Raw genomic sequence first — 18,890 nt, 5'->3', positions numbered from 1 at the left:
CAGGTTTTTTTTTTCCCCTGAAATATCCTCTTGAACATGAAGAGAAATTCCAGTTCTGAAATACAAAAGAAACTTTCAAAATCTATTTTCTTATAACAAAAAGTTTATCTTTGCCTATAACACTACAAAATTCTTTTTCACTAATTAGTATGTTTAAATACTAGATGGAGAGATTCGATAGTAAAGGAATATTTTAATATTCTTGGATTTATAACAGTCTTATGTTACTTTTATAACTACAAAGATAAAGACATTGAGTACTAACAAGTAAAAATTTCTGCTCTTCTAATGACACTATGAAGAAGAAAGACATGCCATATCTGGAAGAAATATTTGTAAAACAAATATCTGGTAATGGACTTGAACCTAGGATGTAAAAAGAACTCTGAAAACACATTAAGATGAAAAACAATTTCAATTTAAAATAGGCATCAGGTGCTGTGGTGCAAGCCTGTAGTCCTAGCTACTTGGGAGGCTGAGGCAGGAGAATCTCTTGAGGCCAGGAGTTCAAGACTGCAGTGCACTATGATCACACTTGGCAACAGCCACTGCTTTCCAGCCTGGACAACAACAGAGAGACCTGTCTCTTAAAAGAAACAGAACAAAAACATTTTTTTTAAAAAAGGCAAAAACGTGAACAGACATTTCACCAAAGAAGATATACAGATGGCATGTGAGCATCCTAAAAGGATGTTCAAAATCATTAGGCATTAGGCAAATTCAAATTAAATTGCAATGAAATCTTAAAAAAAATTGTAGTATGTGTTTTTTAATTTTTATAGATTTAGGGGGTAAATCTATAAACGTGCAGATTTTATAGACTTTTATAAAGTCCAAGCAGGCAGTAACACAGACTAAATTTTCTATTTTTTTTTTTTTTTTTTTGAGACGGAGTCTCGCTCTGCCGCCCAGACTGGAGTGCAGTGGCCGGATCTCAGCTCACTGCAAGCTCCGCCTCCCGGGTTCACGCCATTCTCCTGCCTCAGCCTCCCGAGTAGTTGGGACTACAGGCGCCCGCCACCGCGCCCGGCTAGTTATTTTTTTTTTGTATTTTTTAGTAGAGACGGGGTTTCACCGTGTTAGCCAGGATGGTCTCGATCTCCTGACCTCGTGATCCGCCCATCTCGGCCTCCCAAAGTGCTGGGATTACAGGCTTGAGCCACCGCGCCCGGCCAACACAGACTAAATTTTCAATTAACTTTTCAAAATAGTTACATAAGCTAAAATTGATGATGTAACACTTTTTCATAATAGCAATCACAAGACAGAAATGAATCACAACCTTAATCACCTTAGAATTTTCTCAGATCCAACCAGACCATAATTATGCTATTTATACATGGTACCTAATTAATAATTAAAGTCACTCTTGCATTACTATATTTTAAATACAGGAAGTTTAAGTCAAGTTAGGGTAATTTAAGAGACTAAACAAGTTTTTAGGCACTAAAACCCAGAACCAGATAAAATATCCCCTTAACTGTATTTATCTGCTTAGGTCATTCAACAGGGTTAAGCAAAGAACAACAATTTATCGAAATAGTCGAAGGAAGAAACAAGCCCTGATTTATTAGTCTTACTCCAGAATTTCTACAACAGTAGAGACTAAAACAGTGGTAACATTAAAAGAATAGTTTTCCACTTTCCCTACCAGAGGAGGAAGAGCTGACAATTGGAACAGCCCCTGAGCAAGGAATAAACTTAGCTGAAAGCAGCTACAATTGGCAAGCAATAAAGACTGAGATGGTGGAGTGTCCCCACAGCTGCTAATAGCTACAGCCAAGACTGAAATCCAGAACCTTATACTGACCAAACTCAGAGGGCAGTGCTCCAGGCTTGACTGGAGATGACTTCAACCTTACTGTGCTGAGAAACTGCTTCTATAGAGCTCAAAGCTCATCTTTTGGAAGAAGTCATCTCTAGCTACTCTCAGTTTCTAGGCTTCCCAGGACTCCCGTCAGCCTACCGCAATGCAGCTTTCGACCCTACTACTCCACGGGCAGATGACATTCATTTTTGCAATCTAGGGGCCACACTTCAGTATATCTCATGAGATACCTCTGCTGGGTGGACACCACTGGTCTCCCTTCCTGAAGACTCTGCTTCTTTAGCTTCTGTGAGCTTAGCCTCTTCTGGTCACTCTTGTTTTCTGGTATAGACTTCTTCTCTGGGGGGCCCTTCAGCATCATTATTGCCCAAGGCAGTAAAAAGAACCACATAAAGGAGTATGATGGTTGGTGAGGAGCCAAGATCACTCCACATCAGAAGAGATGGTAGCAGCCTGAAATGGTTTGGTGGCCACGGGAATAAAGAGAAAGGGGTAGGTTTGACAGATGTTTAATGGGTAAACATCACAGGATTTGGCAACTAATTGGCTATGGAAGATAAATGGGAGGAAAGAGTCTAGGATGACTGTTGGGTTTCATCTTGGGTGAGTGACTTGACTAGGTTGGTGACTTTGCTCAATCCAACAGGGGATACAAAAAGAGCAAAGACATGAGAAGGAAGATGATGAAAGTGGTATCCCTGAAGAAGAGAGGGTGACCAACAGCACCAAAAGTCAAGTAATCAGATAAATCAGGTTCTAGCTGAGGAAGGGGAGTGACCATTCTTTCAAGCAGCTTGTCCAGGGACGGAAACAACAGGGTGATAACCAGAAGGAGTGCAGGGTTGAAGGAGTGTTTTTGGCTGAGGGAAATGGACTAGTAGAGGCTGAGCAGCTGAAAGTGCAGGTGCCAAAGGGGTGGGTGAAGGAGCAGGATCCCAGAGATGGGATGAAGTGAGATCCTAACAGAGGCAGGGCTGAACACAAAGGATATCTTCGTACATGAGGCAGCAGGACACAGATGTACAGACTCCCTTGGAGGCTCACAGTGGGAAGCGGAAGTTCCTGCATTTTGAATTATCCTCCTTCTGTGAATTAGAAGGTGAGGTTATGTATTAGGCATGTGGATAAGCAGTTGGAGCCAAGTGGTCAATGTTTATAATAGAGGGTCTTGACCAAAGACAAAAACATTGCTCAATGGCACTGAGGTCCAACTGCAGTTAAATGCCCTAGATTTGTAACAGCCTCAATCTGTACACTTCTATCATTTTTAGTTGCTATATTTTACACCCCAAGCAGATACACATAGGGAGAAACTGAGTCAGGCAATTCAGGCTTGGAAGCTTGAAAAGCTAGTAGAGTTTGAGGATGAGGGGTTTAAAGAGCTGAGGGTATTAATGAGAAGTCTGAGTTGACCACAGGGCACCTGTTGGGTCAGGTAGAAAATAGGGTTAAAAGTGGAAAAAACAAACAAAAGAAAAACCCGTAACATCAAGTGCAAACATCAAGGTTTACGCCAGGCATGGCGGCTCACGACTGTAATTCCAGCACTTTGGGAGGCTGAGGTGGAAGAGTCAGTTAAAGCCAAGAGATCAAGACTAGTCTAGGCAACAAAGTGAGACCCGTCTCTTCAAAAAAAGAAGAAAATTAGCTGGGGGCAGTAGTGCACACCTGTAGTCCCAGCTACTCAGTACCAGCTGAGATATGAAGATGACCGTTTGAGGCCAAGAGTTCAAGATTGCAGTGAACCATGATGGCACCACTACACTCCAGCATGGGTGACAAAGCAAGACACTGTACATTTAAAAAAAAAAAAAAAAAAAAAAGTTTAGTGGTAGAGAGTAAGAAAACTGGAAAATGTGAAGTTACAATAAGACAGGATATTAGAGTTTTGAGCATGATCACAAGGGAGGAATGTGTGGTTGAAGTGGAAGTGCACACAGATTTGAAAAACATCAAGGCCTTGTAAGGCCAACTGTAAGGCCATGCTTGAAAACATTCAGGGTGGCAGAATCTGGGATGAAGACCGCAAAGCAGATTCGAGGCCTCGGTGACTCCTGCATAATGACTGTGAAATTGCTAGAGAACAGAGAGCTGGTGAAGTAACCAGATGGCAGGGGCCTTCTGACCCCTTCCAGACCTCATGAAAGTGGCAGAAAACTGTGGTCAGCATCAGAGCCTCGAATTGTGGCTCCACCAGTGACTAGCTACATGGTCTTGGGCAAGTCAATTTAACCTCTCTGTGCTTCACTTGCCTTATCAGTAACATGAAGGAATAATAGTACCCACAAGTAAAGTGCTTATAACAAGGCCTGCCCCATGTGCCAGAGCACTATTTAAATGTCAGCATCATCACCGTTTCTCATTTGAACAATGAGGGGGTTAACAGTCTCTAAATCTCTTACACTTTTTCATCTCAGTATCCTTTTACACTCTTAAAAATTGTTGAAGATGCCAAAGAACCTTTTAAAAAATGTATTATACCTCAATATTTTTATATTAGAAAACTAAGAAAATACTTTTAAAATATTTATTCACTTAAAAAATATAAAAATATAATAAACCCATTACCTAGTTAAAAAAAAAGAAAAGTTTTCCCCTGTAGATATTTCCCAGGATGTAGCCTGCAAATACTTTTGTCATTTAAATGGAAACATACATCCTTTCTACACAGTAATTCTCTGCATGGTCACGGAAAAGTATATTAATAAATCTAGCTCCCCGGAAAAATACTGGCAAGAAAATAAGCTAAAAAACCACAGTTGAAATTCACTATCTTAAAGTGAAAGTTGACTTTTTTTTGCATTCCATAATGATCCTTACAAAGGCTTTTATATACTAAACCACTCCCCTGATTACCTGTTTTTTCTTTTCATTTTTTGAGTGCACACACACACACAACAGCACCACCCTCCTCCAACAAAACCATTATCTTTAAGACTACAAGAAATAACTAAAATGATCTATATTTAATGGCATAAGAAGAAAGCGCCATCCTGTGTGATTTTGCTATAAAAAAACAATGCCCAATGAAGACATACTAAGCTTCCACGGAAAGGAGATGATCAAGGACTGGTACAGAACTGTCTGGAAAAAAATTTTAAAAAATTTAGCTGAATAAAAGATTGAGTAGTTACTTAAAAAGTCACTTCACAGAATTGTTTTTTTTTTTTAAGTGATATAAAGAAATTTATCAGAGAACTGGTAATTATGGAGCTAGCACCATTGTAGATATTGGAAACTGATGAAAATAAAGCTATACAACACATAATTACAAGGTAATCATGAAGAAACATTTTTTTTTTTTTTTGGAGACTGAGTTTCACTCTTGTTGCCCAGGCTGGAGTGCAATGGTGTGATCTCAGCTCACCACAATCTCCACCTCCCGGATTCAAATGATTCTTCTGCCTCAGCCTCCTGAGTAGCTGGGATTACAGGCATGTGCCACTACGCTCAGCTAATTTTGTATTTTTAGCAGAGACGGGGTTTCCTCATGTTGGTCAGGCTGGTCTCGAACTCCCGACCTCAGATGATGAAGATATATTTTAAGAACAAATCAAAAAGGCCAACTCTGTTCATGTTACCGAAGTTATCTGAAAAGGTAATTGTAGCTTGGGATTAAATTCCTGGAAAAGTCTTGCATGCCACACAGCTCAGAACAAAATGAAGATAACATGCTCTGGAAAACAGTGTTACATGATCAAAGGGGAATTTTGACTGATAATGATGAAGACACAATGTCAAAGTCTGCAAGAAGCATTTGAATAAAATTGTATCAAGAATAAAAGAAAAAAATAGTTCTGAAGCAAATTTTCACATTTAAAAATACATATGTGTGCCCGGGCGTGGCAGCTCACGCCTGTAGTCCCAACACTTTGGGAGGCCGAGGCGGGTGGATCACGAGGTCAAGAGATCGAGACCATCCTGGCTAACACGGTGATACCCTGTCTCTACTAAAAATACAAAAAATTAGCCGGGCATGGTGGCGGGCGCCTGTACTACTCGAGAGGCTGAGGCAGGAGAATGGCATGAACCTGGGAGGCAGAATTTGCAGTGAGCTGAGATCGAGCCACTGCACCCCACACAGAGCAAGATTCCGTCTCAAAACAAAAACAAAAACAAAACAAAAATGTGTAATTAAACTAACAACTTCATATAAACACATAGTTACTATTTTGTTACAGTTTTATAATAAGGTATTACAGTTGACCGAAAAACTTTATGCTCAATGACTTTTCTCTAAGCTCTGGAACCCTAAGTACATCGGCATCTTTCTCATCCACTCTTGGCACTCTCACAATCATCTCAAAATTAAGAGATCCAATACCAAACTTATGAATGCCTCCCCAACAAAAACAAGGAAACCAAAAACAAAACGGAAAATCAAAACCAGGCTCTCTTCCTGTTTTCCTTATCTGAGTAAAAAGCATCTCTATCAACCCAGTGACTCATGCTAGAAACCAGGCATTCAGTTTTGACCTTTCTTCTCATTTACCCTTCCAATTTACCCTTCCATTTACTCAATTTATCAACAAATTCTGTCAAATTTATCTCTGATTTTTTTCCTTGTTTCTACTCCTCTATATTCCTACTATTAACACTGTGCAACAAGCCAATCTGTCTCGAGTTTAGAGTTTAAACTACTGCCTACCTTCCCAAAAGAGGAAACTTCCACTCTTGACTTCCTCTAATCCATTCTCTATACAGCACACTAGAATGCTTTTACAAAACCTACTATCTTTTTCTTGCTTTAAAGCAAAAGTTAATACCTTTCAACAACTTTCCATTACACTTAAAAATCCAAACCCTTAATCCTAGTTTACTCAGCCCTATATATGACCTGGTTCCTGCTCAGCTCTCTGACCTTATTTAGCCTCACATTGTTCTCCACCTTCATGGGCTCTCTTTGATTACCACTTTCTAGTTTCCAGGCTTTCACAGGGGCTTTCCATCTGCTAGGAATTGTATAGCCTGGATTTACCTGGTCAGTAGCATTATAATAAGACTATAACTACAACAACAACACTGCAGGTATGGTCCTAATTCTAGATGATGGTGTTTAAGGATGCCTTCATAGATGAGAAGCAGGTACCTGAGGATAAGGGAGTTTTGAAAGCCAAAGCTTGAGGAAACTGCAGTACAACATAAAAACTTTTGCTCCTCAGAGCCTCAGACAAAAATATAAATGATGTATTAACTTGTGTATCATAGAAAACATATGGAAAAAAGCAATAAGGTTGCCCAAAGTCAAAGATACAAACTAACAACAGGCTAGGGTTTATGTGCATGTAGTGAAAACTCCACAGACATGGGAAGAAATGGAGACAAAAGGAAGACAACATATATATATATATGGTCTCCACATTATTCAGGATAAGAAAACTACTTTCTACTAAATTAAAATGTCATCTATCACAAGATGTCTCGGAATTGAGTCAGAAGCAATGAAACAAGGCACATCTGGGCCAGCAGCAGGTATACTATACATTCTTCTCTCTCATACTGCTTTCTCCAACATTTCTCTTTTAACCTACCAGGCTTCCCACATTAAAAGTGTGCGGCCACAGAAGCTTACCAGCTTCAGCAAAGTGATGACCAGTGGTAGAGGGCACTTAAAAAGAAGAACAAAAAACTATGCTTCCGACAGTACAGCACTAGTATAGAAAAAAAAAAAATGCCTATTACCTTGTTACTATTGCTTCCATAACCGTGAAATCATTAAGAAGGAGATAACAATTTGAGAAAATTGATTCATATCTCTCTCCACTAGCTTAAAAGGGTTCATAGGTAAGTCCAGCAAGAGAAAAGTCAAATATAAATTTTAATGAGAAATGAGAAGGTCTAGATAAAGTCTAATGGTAAACACAACAGCCTGTTTTGCTTCACATACCCCACTCTCCTTCCTCTTAAAGGAGTACATCATACTTTAAGTCCAAACATATATTTTTCTAGTTCAGAGATCAATAACAGGACCAGTAAAGGAGTTTGACTTGTATAACAAAAAAGAATAGGTCTCAACAGGAAAAGTTCATGTGGGATCAACTTGGCAGGAAGGCCTAGCATTAAAACTGTTTGTCAGAAGCTTGGAAAAGGTTCCCTAGGCTTTCTTCTCCTACTTTTTTTTTAAACACTGCCTAAGAACAAATATTGGAGATTTAACTGTTATTTGTTGCTGTGCAGGTAAGCTAATTGAGTACAAATGTCCTAATTACATGCTGGTCCTCCTTCACCTCAAAGCTTAAAACTTAAATGTTTATATAATGCCTAGAGGTTCAAGAAATGTCCACGTATGTGTTACATCTGAACGTTCTATTTGTTGACTTCAGTGGTAGTTATACAGGTGTGTCTACTTCTGTATGTGATTTATTTATCAATAACAGTTTTAAAAAGTGTTTACAGGGAAAATATTTGACATGCATTAACACTGGTATGGGGGGATCTGGATAAATTCTACTACTACTTGGAGAATTCCTAAAAACAAAATACACAAAGCAATAGAAAAGATAACAAAAATCTGTCCAATGGTTACTCAAAAGACCCAGAAAGCCATGAGGCAGAGTGGATCAACAAAGTAACCCTGGAACTCCATGTATGAGAAAGTACAGGACGCCACTAACAGTAAAAGGTTTAGGGACAACAAAGAGGTATCCACAGATCCTCTTTCCCCACTACTTAAGTTCTACGTAATGTCCTCACTCTCCCATAATGTCCACCCTTACTCTCCTGACCACTTAGCTTCTAGCTATCAAACACTGGCATCTCTCACTTCCAGAGGACCATGGAACATGTTAGTCTTCTTTACCAGCCTTCCCCTTCTTCCCCTGTGATCTGCTATTCCCTTTTTTGTTTTGAGTTTTGCTCTGTCACCCGGGCTGGAGTGCAGTGGCATAATCACGGCTCACTGCAACCTCCTCCCGCTGGGCTCAAGCAATCCTCACACCTCAGCCTAAGTAGCTAGGACTATGGGCACAGGCCACCACACCCAGATTTATTTTTTATTTTTATTTTTGGTATTTTTGGTAGAGATGAAGTTTCACCATATTGCCCAGGCTGGTCTCGAATTCCTGAACTCAAGTGATCCACCTACCTCAGCCTTCCAAAAGTGCTGGGATCACTGGTATGAACTGCCGTGCCCAGCCTCTCCTATCTCCTGATCACTACTATTGAAGTCTCTGTCCCAACACCACTGAAGCCCTCATCAATAGCTTGACACCAAATATATCTACTTCACTGACAGGAAGAGGTTGAGAGTAAGTTCTCAGTTTTACATCCCAGAAATGAGAGATATGTTTTTAAAATTCCACATTGGAATTATAAATTTAAAAGTCATACACTTTTATAGTTTATAAATAAATACTATTGATTTCTAATATTTGCCATTTGTTATGAGGGGAAAACAAATTACTTTTGTTATGCCCTGAAACTTTAATCACAATTTGTAATACTCAATGGAAAAAATGGATTCTGTTCTTCCTCAAACACAGTCACACTAAATTAGAGTGCTTTAATCAAGAACTTTTAATAAATGGTAGAGATAAGAACCTATAGTAAATGGTAGAGAAATACAGAAATCTTAAGAAAGGTGAGCTTCCTTAGCTATATTAATTTAGAATATCATTTGGTTTTCACTTAGGGCTGCTCAAAATGTGAAACAATGAAATACAGAAATTGTACCCAAGAAAACTATTATGCCTGTAACACTTCAATTATATCTTAAATAAGTTTTTTTACTGCACAACTATCAAACAACAGTGAAATATAAGCTGGCTAATATTTTAAAAGGGAGTAGCTATTTACTCCAGCTCTCTTTTGATTAGTAAAAAAAGAAGTTTTTTTAAAAGGAAATAGCTGACAAAGACTGAAATGAACATTTAATGAATACCACTGTGTAGAACTACAGCTCCATATATAAATCGGTATTAATATAATTGGATTTCCAGTTGAGTCTAAATTAATTAGAAGCTATATTTTCAAAAAGCAAAAATTTGGATAGATCTTCTGAATTGTCTTCTTTGAATTTAGGAATTTTAAGATAAAAATACTTTGTTATATAAATTTTTCTGAACTTCACATAGCCAGCTGTGTTGCTTGTGAACATCTTTAAGAGGGTATGGTTTAGTACTGTGGTACGGAACTGGGCCATGGAGAAATTTTCAGCTTACCTTATGTATTTCTACACTGCTTAAATTTTTTCCCAATGAACAAGTACTTTCAGTAATTAAAGAAAAAACATAATTGGATTTGTAGGAGTTGGGAGGATACAACAAAGAAAAAAATTCATTATTAAAAATGTCTCTCGAGGTGAACAAAAAGATCGCTCTTCCATAACAAAACAAATTACTTAGGAAAAATAACATTTATTTAAACATATTCGCATTTACTGCTGAAATTACAATCCCTGAAAAAGCATTCAGCTAAGCAGGGAAAAGCAAACCATTGTTGGAAAACTCTTTGGGGTTGGTGGGGCTTTATTTATGCAATTGCTAATAAATCTTAAAACTACTCTTCAGCTCCTCTCTGATTTTCTCTCAAATATATTAACGCAGTGGTTCTCAATGTATGGTCCCAGACCAACAGCATCAGCACACTTGTTAAACTGAAAACTCACAGGCTCTATTCCAGACCCGCTGAATCAAGAACTCTGGCTTGGATATCCATATGCAGAAGAATGAAACTGGACTCCTATTTCTCACTGTATACAAATCAAGTCAAGATGGATTAAAGACTTAAAAATAATATCTAAAACTATAAAGCTACTACAGCAAAACACAAGGAAAACACTTCTGAACAGTGGTCTAGGCAAAGATTTTATAGCCAAGACCTCAAAAGCACAGGCAATAAAAACAAAAATAGACAACTAGAACTATATTAAGTGAAAAGGCTTCTGGATGGCAAAGGAAACAAGAGTGAACAGAAAATACACTGAATGGGAGAAAACATTTGCAAAATATTCATCTAACAAGACCCTAATATCCAGAATATACAAGGAGGTCAAATAACTCAACAGCAAACAAATAAACAAAAAATCCACAAAATAATCCCATTAAAAAGTGGGCAAAGGAATAGACATTTCTCAAAGGAAGACATACAAATGGCCCAGGGGTATATGAAAAATCTTCAACATCACTAATCACTAATTGCATTTGAAATGAAAATGAAAACCACAATGAGATATCATCTTAGCATGATTAGAATGGCCAGTAATAAAAAGACAAAAAATAACAGATGCTGGTGAAGATGCAGAGAAATGGGATCTCTTATATACTATTGGTGGGAATGTAAATTAGTACAGCCACTATGTAAAATAGTATGGGAATTTCTCAAAAAACTAAAATTGTAACTACCATCTGACCTAGCAATCCCACTACTGGGCATTTATCCAAAGAAAAAGAAATCAGTATGGAGACCTGCACTCCCATGTTTATTACAGCACTATTCACAATAGCAAAGATCAGCAACCAACCTAAGTGCTCATCAATTGACAAATGGATAAAGAAAACTGTGGTACATGTACACAGTGGAATACTATCAGGCCATAAAAAAGAATGAAATATTGTCATTTGCAGCAGCAAAGATAGAACTAGAGGTTATTATGTTAAGTGAAATAAGCCAGGTACAAAAGACAACTGTAACATATTCTTACTCATATGTGGGAGCTAAAAAAAGCTGATCTCATGGAGGTAGTGAACAGAATGACAGACACCAGAGGCTGGGAAGGTTGTGTGTGTGTGTGTGTGGCAGTGAAGAAGATGAAAAGAAGTTGGCTAATGGGTACAAAAATACAGTCAGATAGAAGGAATAAGTTCTAATGTTCAACAGCAAAGTAGAATAGCTATGGTTAACAACAATATATTATATATTTCAAAATAGCTAGAAGAGAGGCCTTGTAATGTTCCCAACACATAGAAAAGTTAAACAGTTGAGGTGATAGATACCCCCAACACCCTGAGACTTGATCATTACATATTCTATACATGTAACAACATACCACACATACCACACAAATATGTACAAATATTATCAGTAACAATTTTTTAAAAAAGAAAAAACTCTGGGAGGGATACAGGAAGGAGTCGGGGTAGCAAACTGTGTTTTTATAAGGCTACCAGGCGATTCTGAGTTTGAGAACCACTGTATTTTGGTAGAATAAACAGTATTGCAATTTATTATAATTATTTTCATTTTACAATATGAACTTGATAATTATCATTTGGTTTAAATACTCCCAGATAACATGTTCCAGGTTAATTTCATAAGGATTGTATTTTTTAGTAATTTAAAAAAACAAATTTTGGGGAAAAGGAAGAAGAGACACAAACATGAAAGATACAATGCTTAAGAAAAAATTTTAAATACATATTTGTGGTTCAGGTCACTATTAATGAACCAATGGGCATGGGCGCTTACTACAATCCCTAATATTCTGCAGAGAGCTACGCAAGTACAAATTCATGCTAATAAAGAAAAACACTACATTACTTCTATGACTTCAATTACCATCTATATTAAAGATTCTTAATTAAGGGCACTAACATCTCCTAGGGACTCTCTCAACTTCTACAAGGTCTTATTCTTCCCCACTTACCTATCGCCCAAATGGTTATTGTTACTGTAAAGGGTGTATCATACACTTCCAGTGTACTGGATAGATGAAAGTTTAAGAATTATTGGCCTTTACTATAAGACCTCACTTCTGAATTTCTGCATGCTATATATTTCCACTTGGAGATCTAATAAGAACCTCAGATTCAATCTGTCTAAAACTGAACTCATTATTTTGCCACACTCCTTTTCATTCCTTAGCTTAGTGAATACAGCACAAAACTGCCTAAGCCAAAAACCTAACATCTTTGACTCCTCCCTCCCCTGCCACCCCTCAACCAATCACCAAGGCAGTTCATTTTACTTTCAAAGTACCTCCTGATCCATCCATCCTTTTTGCCAGTATCCTGGCCCAGGCCTCTAGCATCTTTCCCCTGGATTAGTAATTCAGATTCCTACTCAACTAATTCTGGCTCCAGTTTTACTGTTACTTCCAGAAAAAGGCAAATTTCTAAAGGGTAAATCTAATCATTTCACTCTACTGCTTAAAAATCCTTCAATGGCTCTCTGTTGCCCTCAAGATAAAGCATACAACTACAGAGCTTTCATCACCTGATCTTTCAGGCTTTAAATCGTACACCATCATTCACAACACCAGCTGTACTGAATTTTAGTTCCTGAAAAGCAGCATTTTTTCTTCTGTTAACCCCTCTGACACAGTGTTACTCAGCTCTCTTCACTGGGCTAATTTCTAGTTATTCTTCATGATCCAGTTTTGATGTCACTTCCTCCATAAAGCCATCTCTCACCTCCACAAATGTTATACTCAACAGCATCTCTAAGTACAGTACTTATCATCGTATTGTGCGGTAACCACGTATCTCCTCCTCTAAATTTCAAGCTCCACCTAGAATAAGAACCATGTCTTTTTTTTTGTATTACAATCCTAGAACCACAGCAGCAATATAGCATAAAACTGAAAGCATGAGCTCGTCAGAGAGGCCCAAACAGTGTAACAAGCTGTGAGAATTTGGGAAAGTTACTTAAACTCTAAGTTTCCTCACCTGTAAAGTATAAATAGTACCACCTTTCAAGACTATTCACAGATTAAATGTGAAATGTGAAATATTTGGCACAGTGCTTGATACACAGAAATGGTAGCTATTATTACTTAATACAGTACATATCAAAGAAAATATGTGCTAAATGAATACACTGTTCACAAATTATTAAAAACATTTTAATAATGCTAACCTCATATAATTCATTATATTTCCATGTAAAGTATATAATTCTAAAAGGAGGTTTCAGTTTAAATCATGTCCACGGCACTGAAGTTTCTTATAGACAATATTTAGTTGAGTTATAAAGCAGAATGTTCAAAAAGAATGACCTGTGCCTCATTTTCAGGAACAATTTGTTTATGAATTCGAATCTGCTCCAAGCCAGGACTTTCTAGAGAATTTGGGGAAGTGTTACAAATTGAGGCAGTGACATTATACCTTGCTGACTGATAAAAGCTGTAGTATTCAAGTCTATTTTCCCTTGAGTTTTCTGATGCCTTTAGTTTTTGTTTAAACTGAACAACTTTGTAGATCAAAAAAATGATTAAAACACAAGCTAAGATGAAAAAAGCTAGCAAAATGTCAAAAGCCTCATTCAACTTCTCAACTTCTTGTGTACAAATTAGAGATGTTTTCCCTGACATTGAAGCAGCATCAATCGGTAGAGCACTGTTTTTTTCCAAGTTCAAGGTAACAGAAGTAGTCAGTTGTATTTGTACAGGTAACACTGCTGTAGTCTCTAATGGATTACCAAAGGCATTCTCTTGAAAAAATCTACCAGCAGGTGAAGTAGGAATTTGTTCCCAGAAAGTAATGTTCTCAGTCTCAGTATTTTCCAGAGGATTGCCATTTGTGGTAACTTTATGCCAGGCCATCATTAGCGCAGTAGTCTTGTGACGAATATGAGGAGATTTTACAACAGCCCAAGTTCTGGATACATTTATTGAAGACGTAACACAACTTGTAATGTTAATATAACGTAATGCTCTGCCACGCATGGATGGGGGATTCTGACAATAGATGTTTAGAGTAATGGCTGAAGATGCTAGCCAGTCTCGAAGGCCCAAAAGTTTGCAGTTACATTCCCAAGGATTAGAATTTGCCTGAAGATGAATCAGTGAAGACAATGGCTTAAGGACCCTTGGATGCAAGTCTGTAAGATTATTAAATGACAGATTAAGGATCTTCAAAGATGCTCCCATATTTTCAAATGTATCATTATCAATGCTAATTATTCTGTTTCTATCTAATTTAAGGTAAACTAAATTCTTTAACAAACTAAATGTGTCAGAATTTAAATTCTCTAAATCATTATGACTTAAGATCAAATGTTTAAGATTATTAATTCCACTAAACCCATCCCTAGTAACATTTCTAATTCTTGAATTTTTCAGGAGGAGGTATTCCAAATTGACAAGTCCTTTAAATGCAAAGGGCTGTATTGCTTCAATAGGATTACGAGACAAAGAAAGTCTTCTAAGACTTTTAAGCACTTCAAAGGCATTAGATGGTACTTTTGTTAAATTATTACTTTCTAAATACAAACAAGCAAGGTTTTCAAGATGTTGAAAGGCTGATTCTGATATCCTCAAAATGTTATTGTTTGATAAGTCAAGTATCCGAAGAGCAACCATACCAACAAAGGTACCACTTCCAAGGACAGTGAGGCGATTCCTTTGTAGATTTAAGTACTGAACTGAAACTAGATCATTAAATACTCCTCTTGGAACAAAAGATACCTGATTAGACTGTAAATATAAATTACGAAGATTTAAAAGTCCCTTAAATATTCCAGGATCTAAGCGTTTTATGAAATTATTATTTAGAAATAGAAAATATAGATGCCTCAATTGAACAAAGGCTTTTGGATATACATACAGAATGTTAGAATTATCCAAATACAATGCTACAAGAGAATGAAGTCTTGTGAATTCACTTTCATTTATATAAGATATATTATTCCCAGTCAGATACAGAAAAACTGTACTTTCAGGAAAATTCTTAGGAATACTCGAAAGGCCTAAGTTACGGCAGTTAATTTGTCTCCCAGTGCAGAGCTGACAAACAGACGAACATCCAAGTATTTCCTTGTGGAGTAATAATAAAAGATAACAGGTAACAACCAGAAACAGTCGTAGGCAAGGCAGAGAAAACTGTAATCCACACATATCCCTGTTCTTGGTTTTTCTGTTCAGATCAGAATTGGCTATAAAAAGAGAAGGTAAAGCTTTAAATCATCAAAACTTCATCACACGAATTTTTTTTTTTATAATACTATAACTTCTGTATTCTATTTTAATTAGGATCAGCCAATAATACTATCATAAATCATACCATGCTAACAGCATAAAATAATGAGTATGGAATACTTTCTAGAATTATTAACGTGATCAGGCCATTAACCCATTACTTGACAAAATAGTTCAGATTAATGAAACATTTGCTAAGTTAACTTAAAAATTACAATTGATTACAACATAGGTGACAAATGATGTAGGAATGAGAATCTTTGAATTTAATATATCCCTTTAACAACATAAAGTCTAGTATCAAACAACATTATAATTTATGAAAATACAAATTCACTACAGAACAATTAAACTCTAAATTAGTTTCTTACAAAACTATTTTTCATGTCAGCTAAAAGTTCATATTTAAGTAAATAATCTTACCAAGAAAAGGAAATTCGTATTATTAACACTCAGCTGATTCAGTAAAGGTTTTCTTTTTAAATCTGAAGAACGACATTTCTAAACTCCATTTTGTTCTGTGGCATTGCTGACCTCCACCCCACCACTTTTTTTTTTTTTTTTTTTTAAAGTCACCGTTTGCTCAGGAAACACCACTCTTCACATTGGTTCCTTTACAGTCAATGTGTAAAACAGAGGTTGCCATGGATTCAGGAAGCTAAGAGACAGGAAGTAATTTTATCTGTGTTTCAAAAGTATTGCTGAACGGAAATCTCAGGAACTTATTTTTTCAGAATGCAGTTAGAGTTTTCCTAATATACACATCAAAATATCACCTATAATGTAAAATAATAGTTTTTAAAGGATACTTGAAAACGTTAGTTATTCAGAACCCAAATATCTATCAACAGACTCTAGCTATCAACAACATAGCTACTGAATGGAAAAGGCTAGTTGAAATAAGATGTATATAGAGTAATAAAATTTTTTGTAAACTTTTTAATGAACAAAATATTTATGTTGTTTTAAATACACATTGAAGACTTCAACTTTATGCTTTATTCCTTTAATAAAAATAGGGGAAAAATTTAGAATGAACATAAATGTTGTTATATTATCCTCCAGTGCTCTTTTCAAAATTTTCAAAATATTTTTGGTTGCAAAAAATACTGAGTACTATTTAATATGTTAAGGTACTAATTGGTAGTAAGGTACTAATTACTAATAAGGCACTAATTGGTAGAGTTGGATTATAAGATGGTAAGAAGCTGCATACCAAATTACTGACATAGGTTATCTTTGCAAGAAAAGTTGGGGAGAGTAAAAGAGGCGATGTTTTGCCCTATATACATCTGTATTAGTTTGAATCTTTTAGAATGAAAATTGAGAATTTTAAAATCTAGTTTTTCAAGAATTTAAAGAATCAGATATAAATTGTTTATATTATATATTGTTCAGTCATTTTCTTTCATTAACTAACTTTAAGTTAGTTGCTTAAGCTTTCTAATTCTGACTTTTATTAATATTCCTAACACCCTGATAATATTCCTAAAATATCAAGTTATATAATTGTATACAACTCTCCTTTGTTATTAAAGCAGTTACATTCCCAAGGATTAGAATTTGCCTGAAGATGAATTCATTTCACATCAAGACAACAATTACTTTAGATAATAATATGAATTATGTCCATATTAGATACCTGAAATAATACCTAGCATTATCTTTCTATGACTAAAAATTCAACAATGCATACTGGATAGCAGATCTTTATCAAAATGATTTATGATTCTTATACCTATCCTTTATGGCTGGCTATTGTTATTGCGATCTTATGCATTAAAAATGGAAAACAAAACAACTGACAGAAATGACATGAACCTGAGGGAGGAGCTAGGTTTCTCAGGTCCATTTTGTTTAGTACTTCCAATAACACACAAGTGATATGAGGCTTGTCCCATGGATTTTTCAATTGCATCATACAACTTAAAGAGTTAGGAAAAATTGAGAGAAAGGGTCCTTTGAAATCAAAATAAAATTAAAGAGAAAAAACCCACAAAGTAATATAACCAGAGTATGAATTAATTTTGTTCTCTATGCCAAAAAATATCCAAAGCAGCTACAATACTTATTAGGATGCAAAGGTAAAATTTTTAGGAAATTGTATTAAGGAAAAATGACAAAATAAAATCTCACTTCTCACATTCTAAAAACTGAAGGAAACTAAACTGACTGAAACAAAACGATTAAATATAAATAGTACACTGTAACTCTCAGGTTGAATGCTTAAAAAAAAAAATTCAATCTCCAGCAAAAGAAAGTTTAGTCTTTCTGTTCATTTAGGAGTTGCTGTTCTTAGAGACAACTGATTAACGATTCCTCATTACCCTTTTCTGATTACTAATGTTCACTACAACTATTACTGAACACTACGCTCAGCCTCTTAAATTAGCCTTCTATTTCTTTCCAGGAAATTGACTCATTGAGCTGTTTTCCTCTCATTCTTGTTGCTGAAACCTTCTTTTACACTTCCTTTGTCTTCAGATCATCTCATGTTTCTGGTATCAATACACAACTATTCTCTTTTCCATTCAGATTCTGCCCATACTAAAACAAGAATGTATAAATAACAGAGCAATTGTTCCATTAGCATCTTTTAAACAGACATCATCTGTATGTATGCATGTATTCTTTTGAGACACAGTCTTGCCCTGTCGGCTAGGCTAGAGTGCAACAATGTGAACACAGCTCACCACAGCATCGACCTCCCAGTCTCAAGTGACCCTCTTCCCTCAGCCTCCTGAGAAGGTAGGATTGCAGGTGCTTGCCACCATGCCTGGCATTTTTCTTATTTTTGTAGAGACGGGGTCTTGCCATTTTGCTCAGGCTGGTCTTGAATTAATAGGCTCAAGTAATCCTCCCACCTTGGCCTCCCAAAGTGCTGGGATGATAGGTGTGAGCCACTGTGCCCAGCCTATATGTATTTAGATATATAGTATCTATATATAAACCAATCAAGATTGGTTTACATATAAAGAATGGCTTATAATAACAGCAGTTACTGATTTTATGGACTTTAAAAGTTACTGATGGACCTAAAATCAAGAGAATGAAAATGTGAAATGGGATTTGCAATTAAAAAATAATCCAGCTCTTTCTGCTATCATGAAGCCTGTCGAGGCCTGCTTGGAACATGACTTCCAAAAGGCAAATATTTCTGGAAGGCTGTCATCCAAAGTCATTTTTGCTGCTATAAGCAGGGTCTCTGAA

General features: G+C 36.4%; 2 protein-coding genes across 18 annotated transcripts in view; both read right to left on the bottom strand.

Annotated features, from left to right (window-relative positions):
• IPO11 (importin 11) overlaps positions 1-18,890 on the bottom strand; it is a 230,651-nt gene that overhangs the window by 45,432 nt on the left and 166,329 nt on the right. For 2 of the 17 annotated variants that reach the window (XM_073993511.1, XM_015451535.4), the window contains one exon: positions 13,592-14,584. The exons of the other annotated variants lie outside the window; for them this stretch is intronic. In XM_073993511.1, coding sequence (XP_073849612.1) covers positions 14,563-14,584 — 22 coding nt within the window. In that variant the 3' untranslated portion in view covers positions 13,592-14,562. Of the gene's footprint in view, positions 1-13,591; positions 14,585-18,890 lie in introns of those variants that run through there. 17 annotated transcript variants of the gene reach the window in all.
• Positions 13,592-16,218, bottom strand: LRRC70 (leucine rich repeat containing 70). The gene is made up of 2 exons (XM_005556981.4): positions 16,104-16,218; positions 13,592-15,637 (listed from the first exon to the last, which is right to left on the bottom strand). Exon 2 carries the CDS (start codon positions 15,597-15,599, stop codon positions 13,731-13,733), a length of 1,869 nt encoding a protein of 622 aa, XP_005557038.1. The 5' UTR covers positions 15,600-15,637; positions 16,104-16,218; the 3' UTR covers positions 13,592-13,730.

Source organism: Macaca fascicularis, chromosome 6, assembly GCF_037993035.2.
Source record: "Macaca fascicularis isolate 582-1 chromosome 6, T2T-MFA8v1.1".
NCBI lineage: Eukaryota > Metazoa > Chordata > Mammalia > Primates > Cercopithecidae > Macaca > Macaca fascicularis.
The sequence above is the reverse complement of the archived record's forward strand: the minus strand, read 5'-3'. Positions and strand labels throughout refer to the sequence as shown.

Excerpts from the sequence above, each read along its gene's own strand:
- LRRC70 (XM_005556981.4), bottom strand. The coding sequence starts at position 15,599 with ATGTGTGGATTACAGTTTTCTCTGCCTTGCCTACGACTGTTTCTGGTT.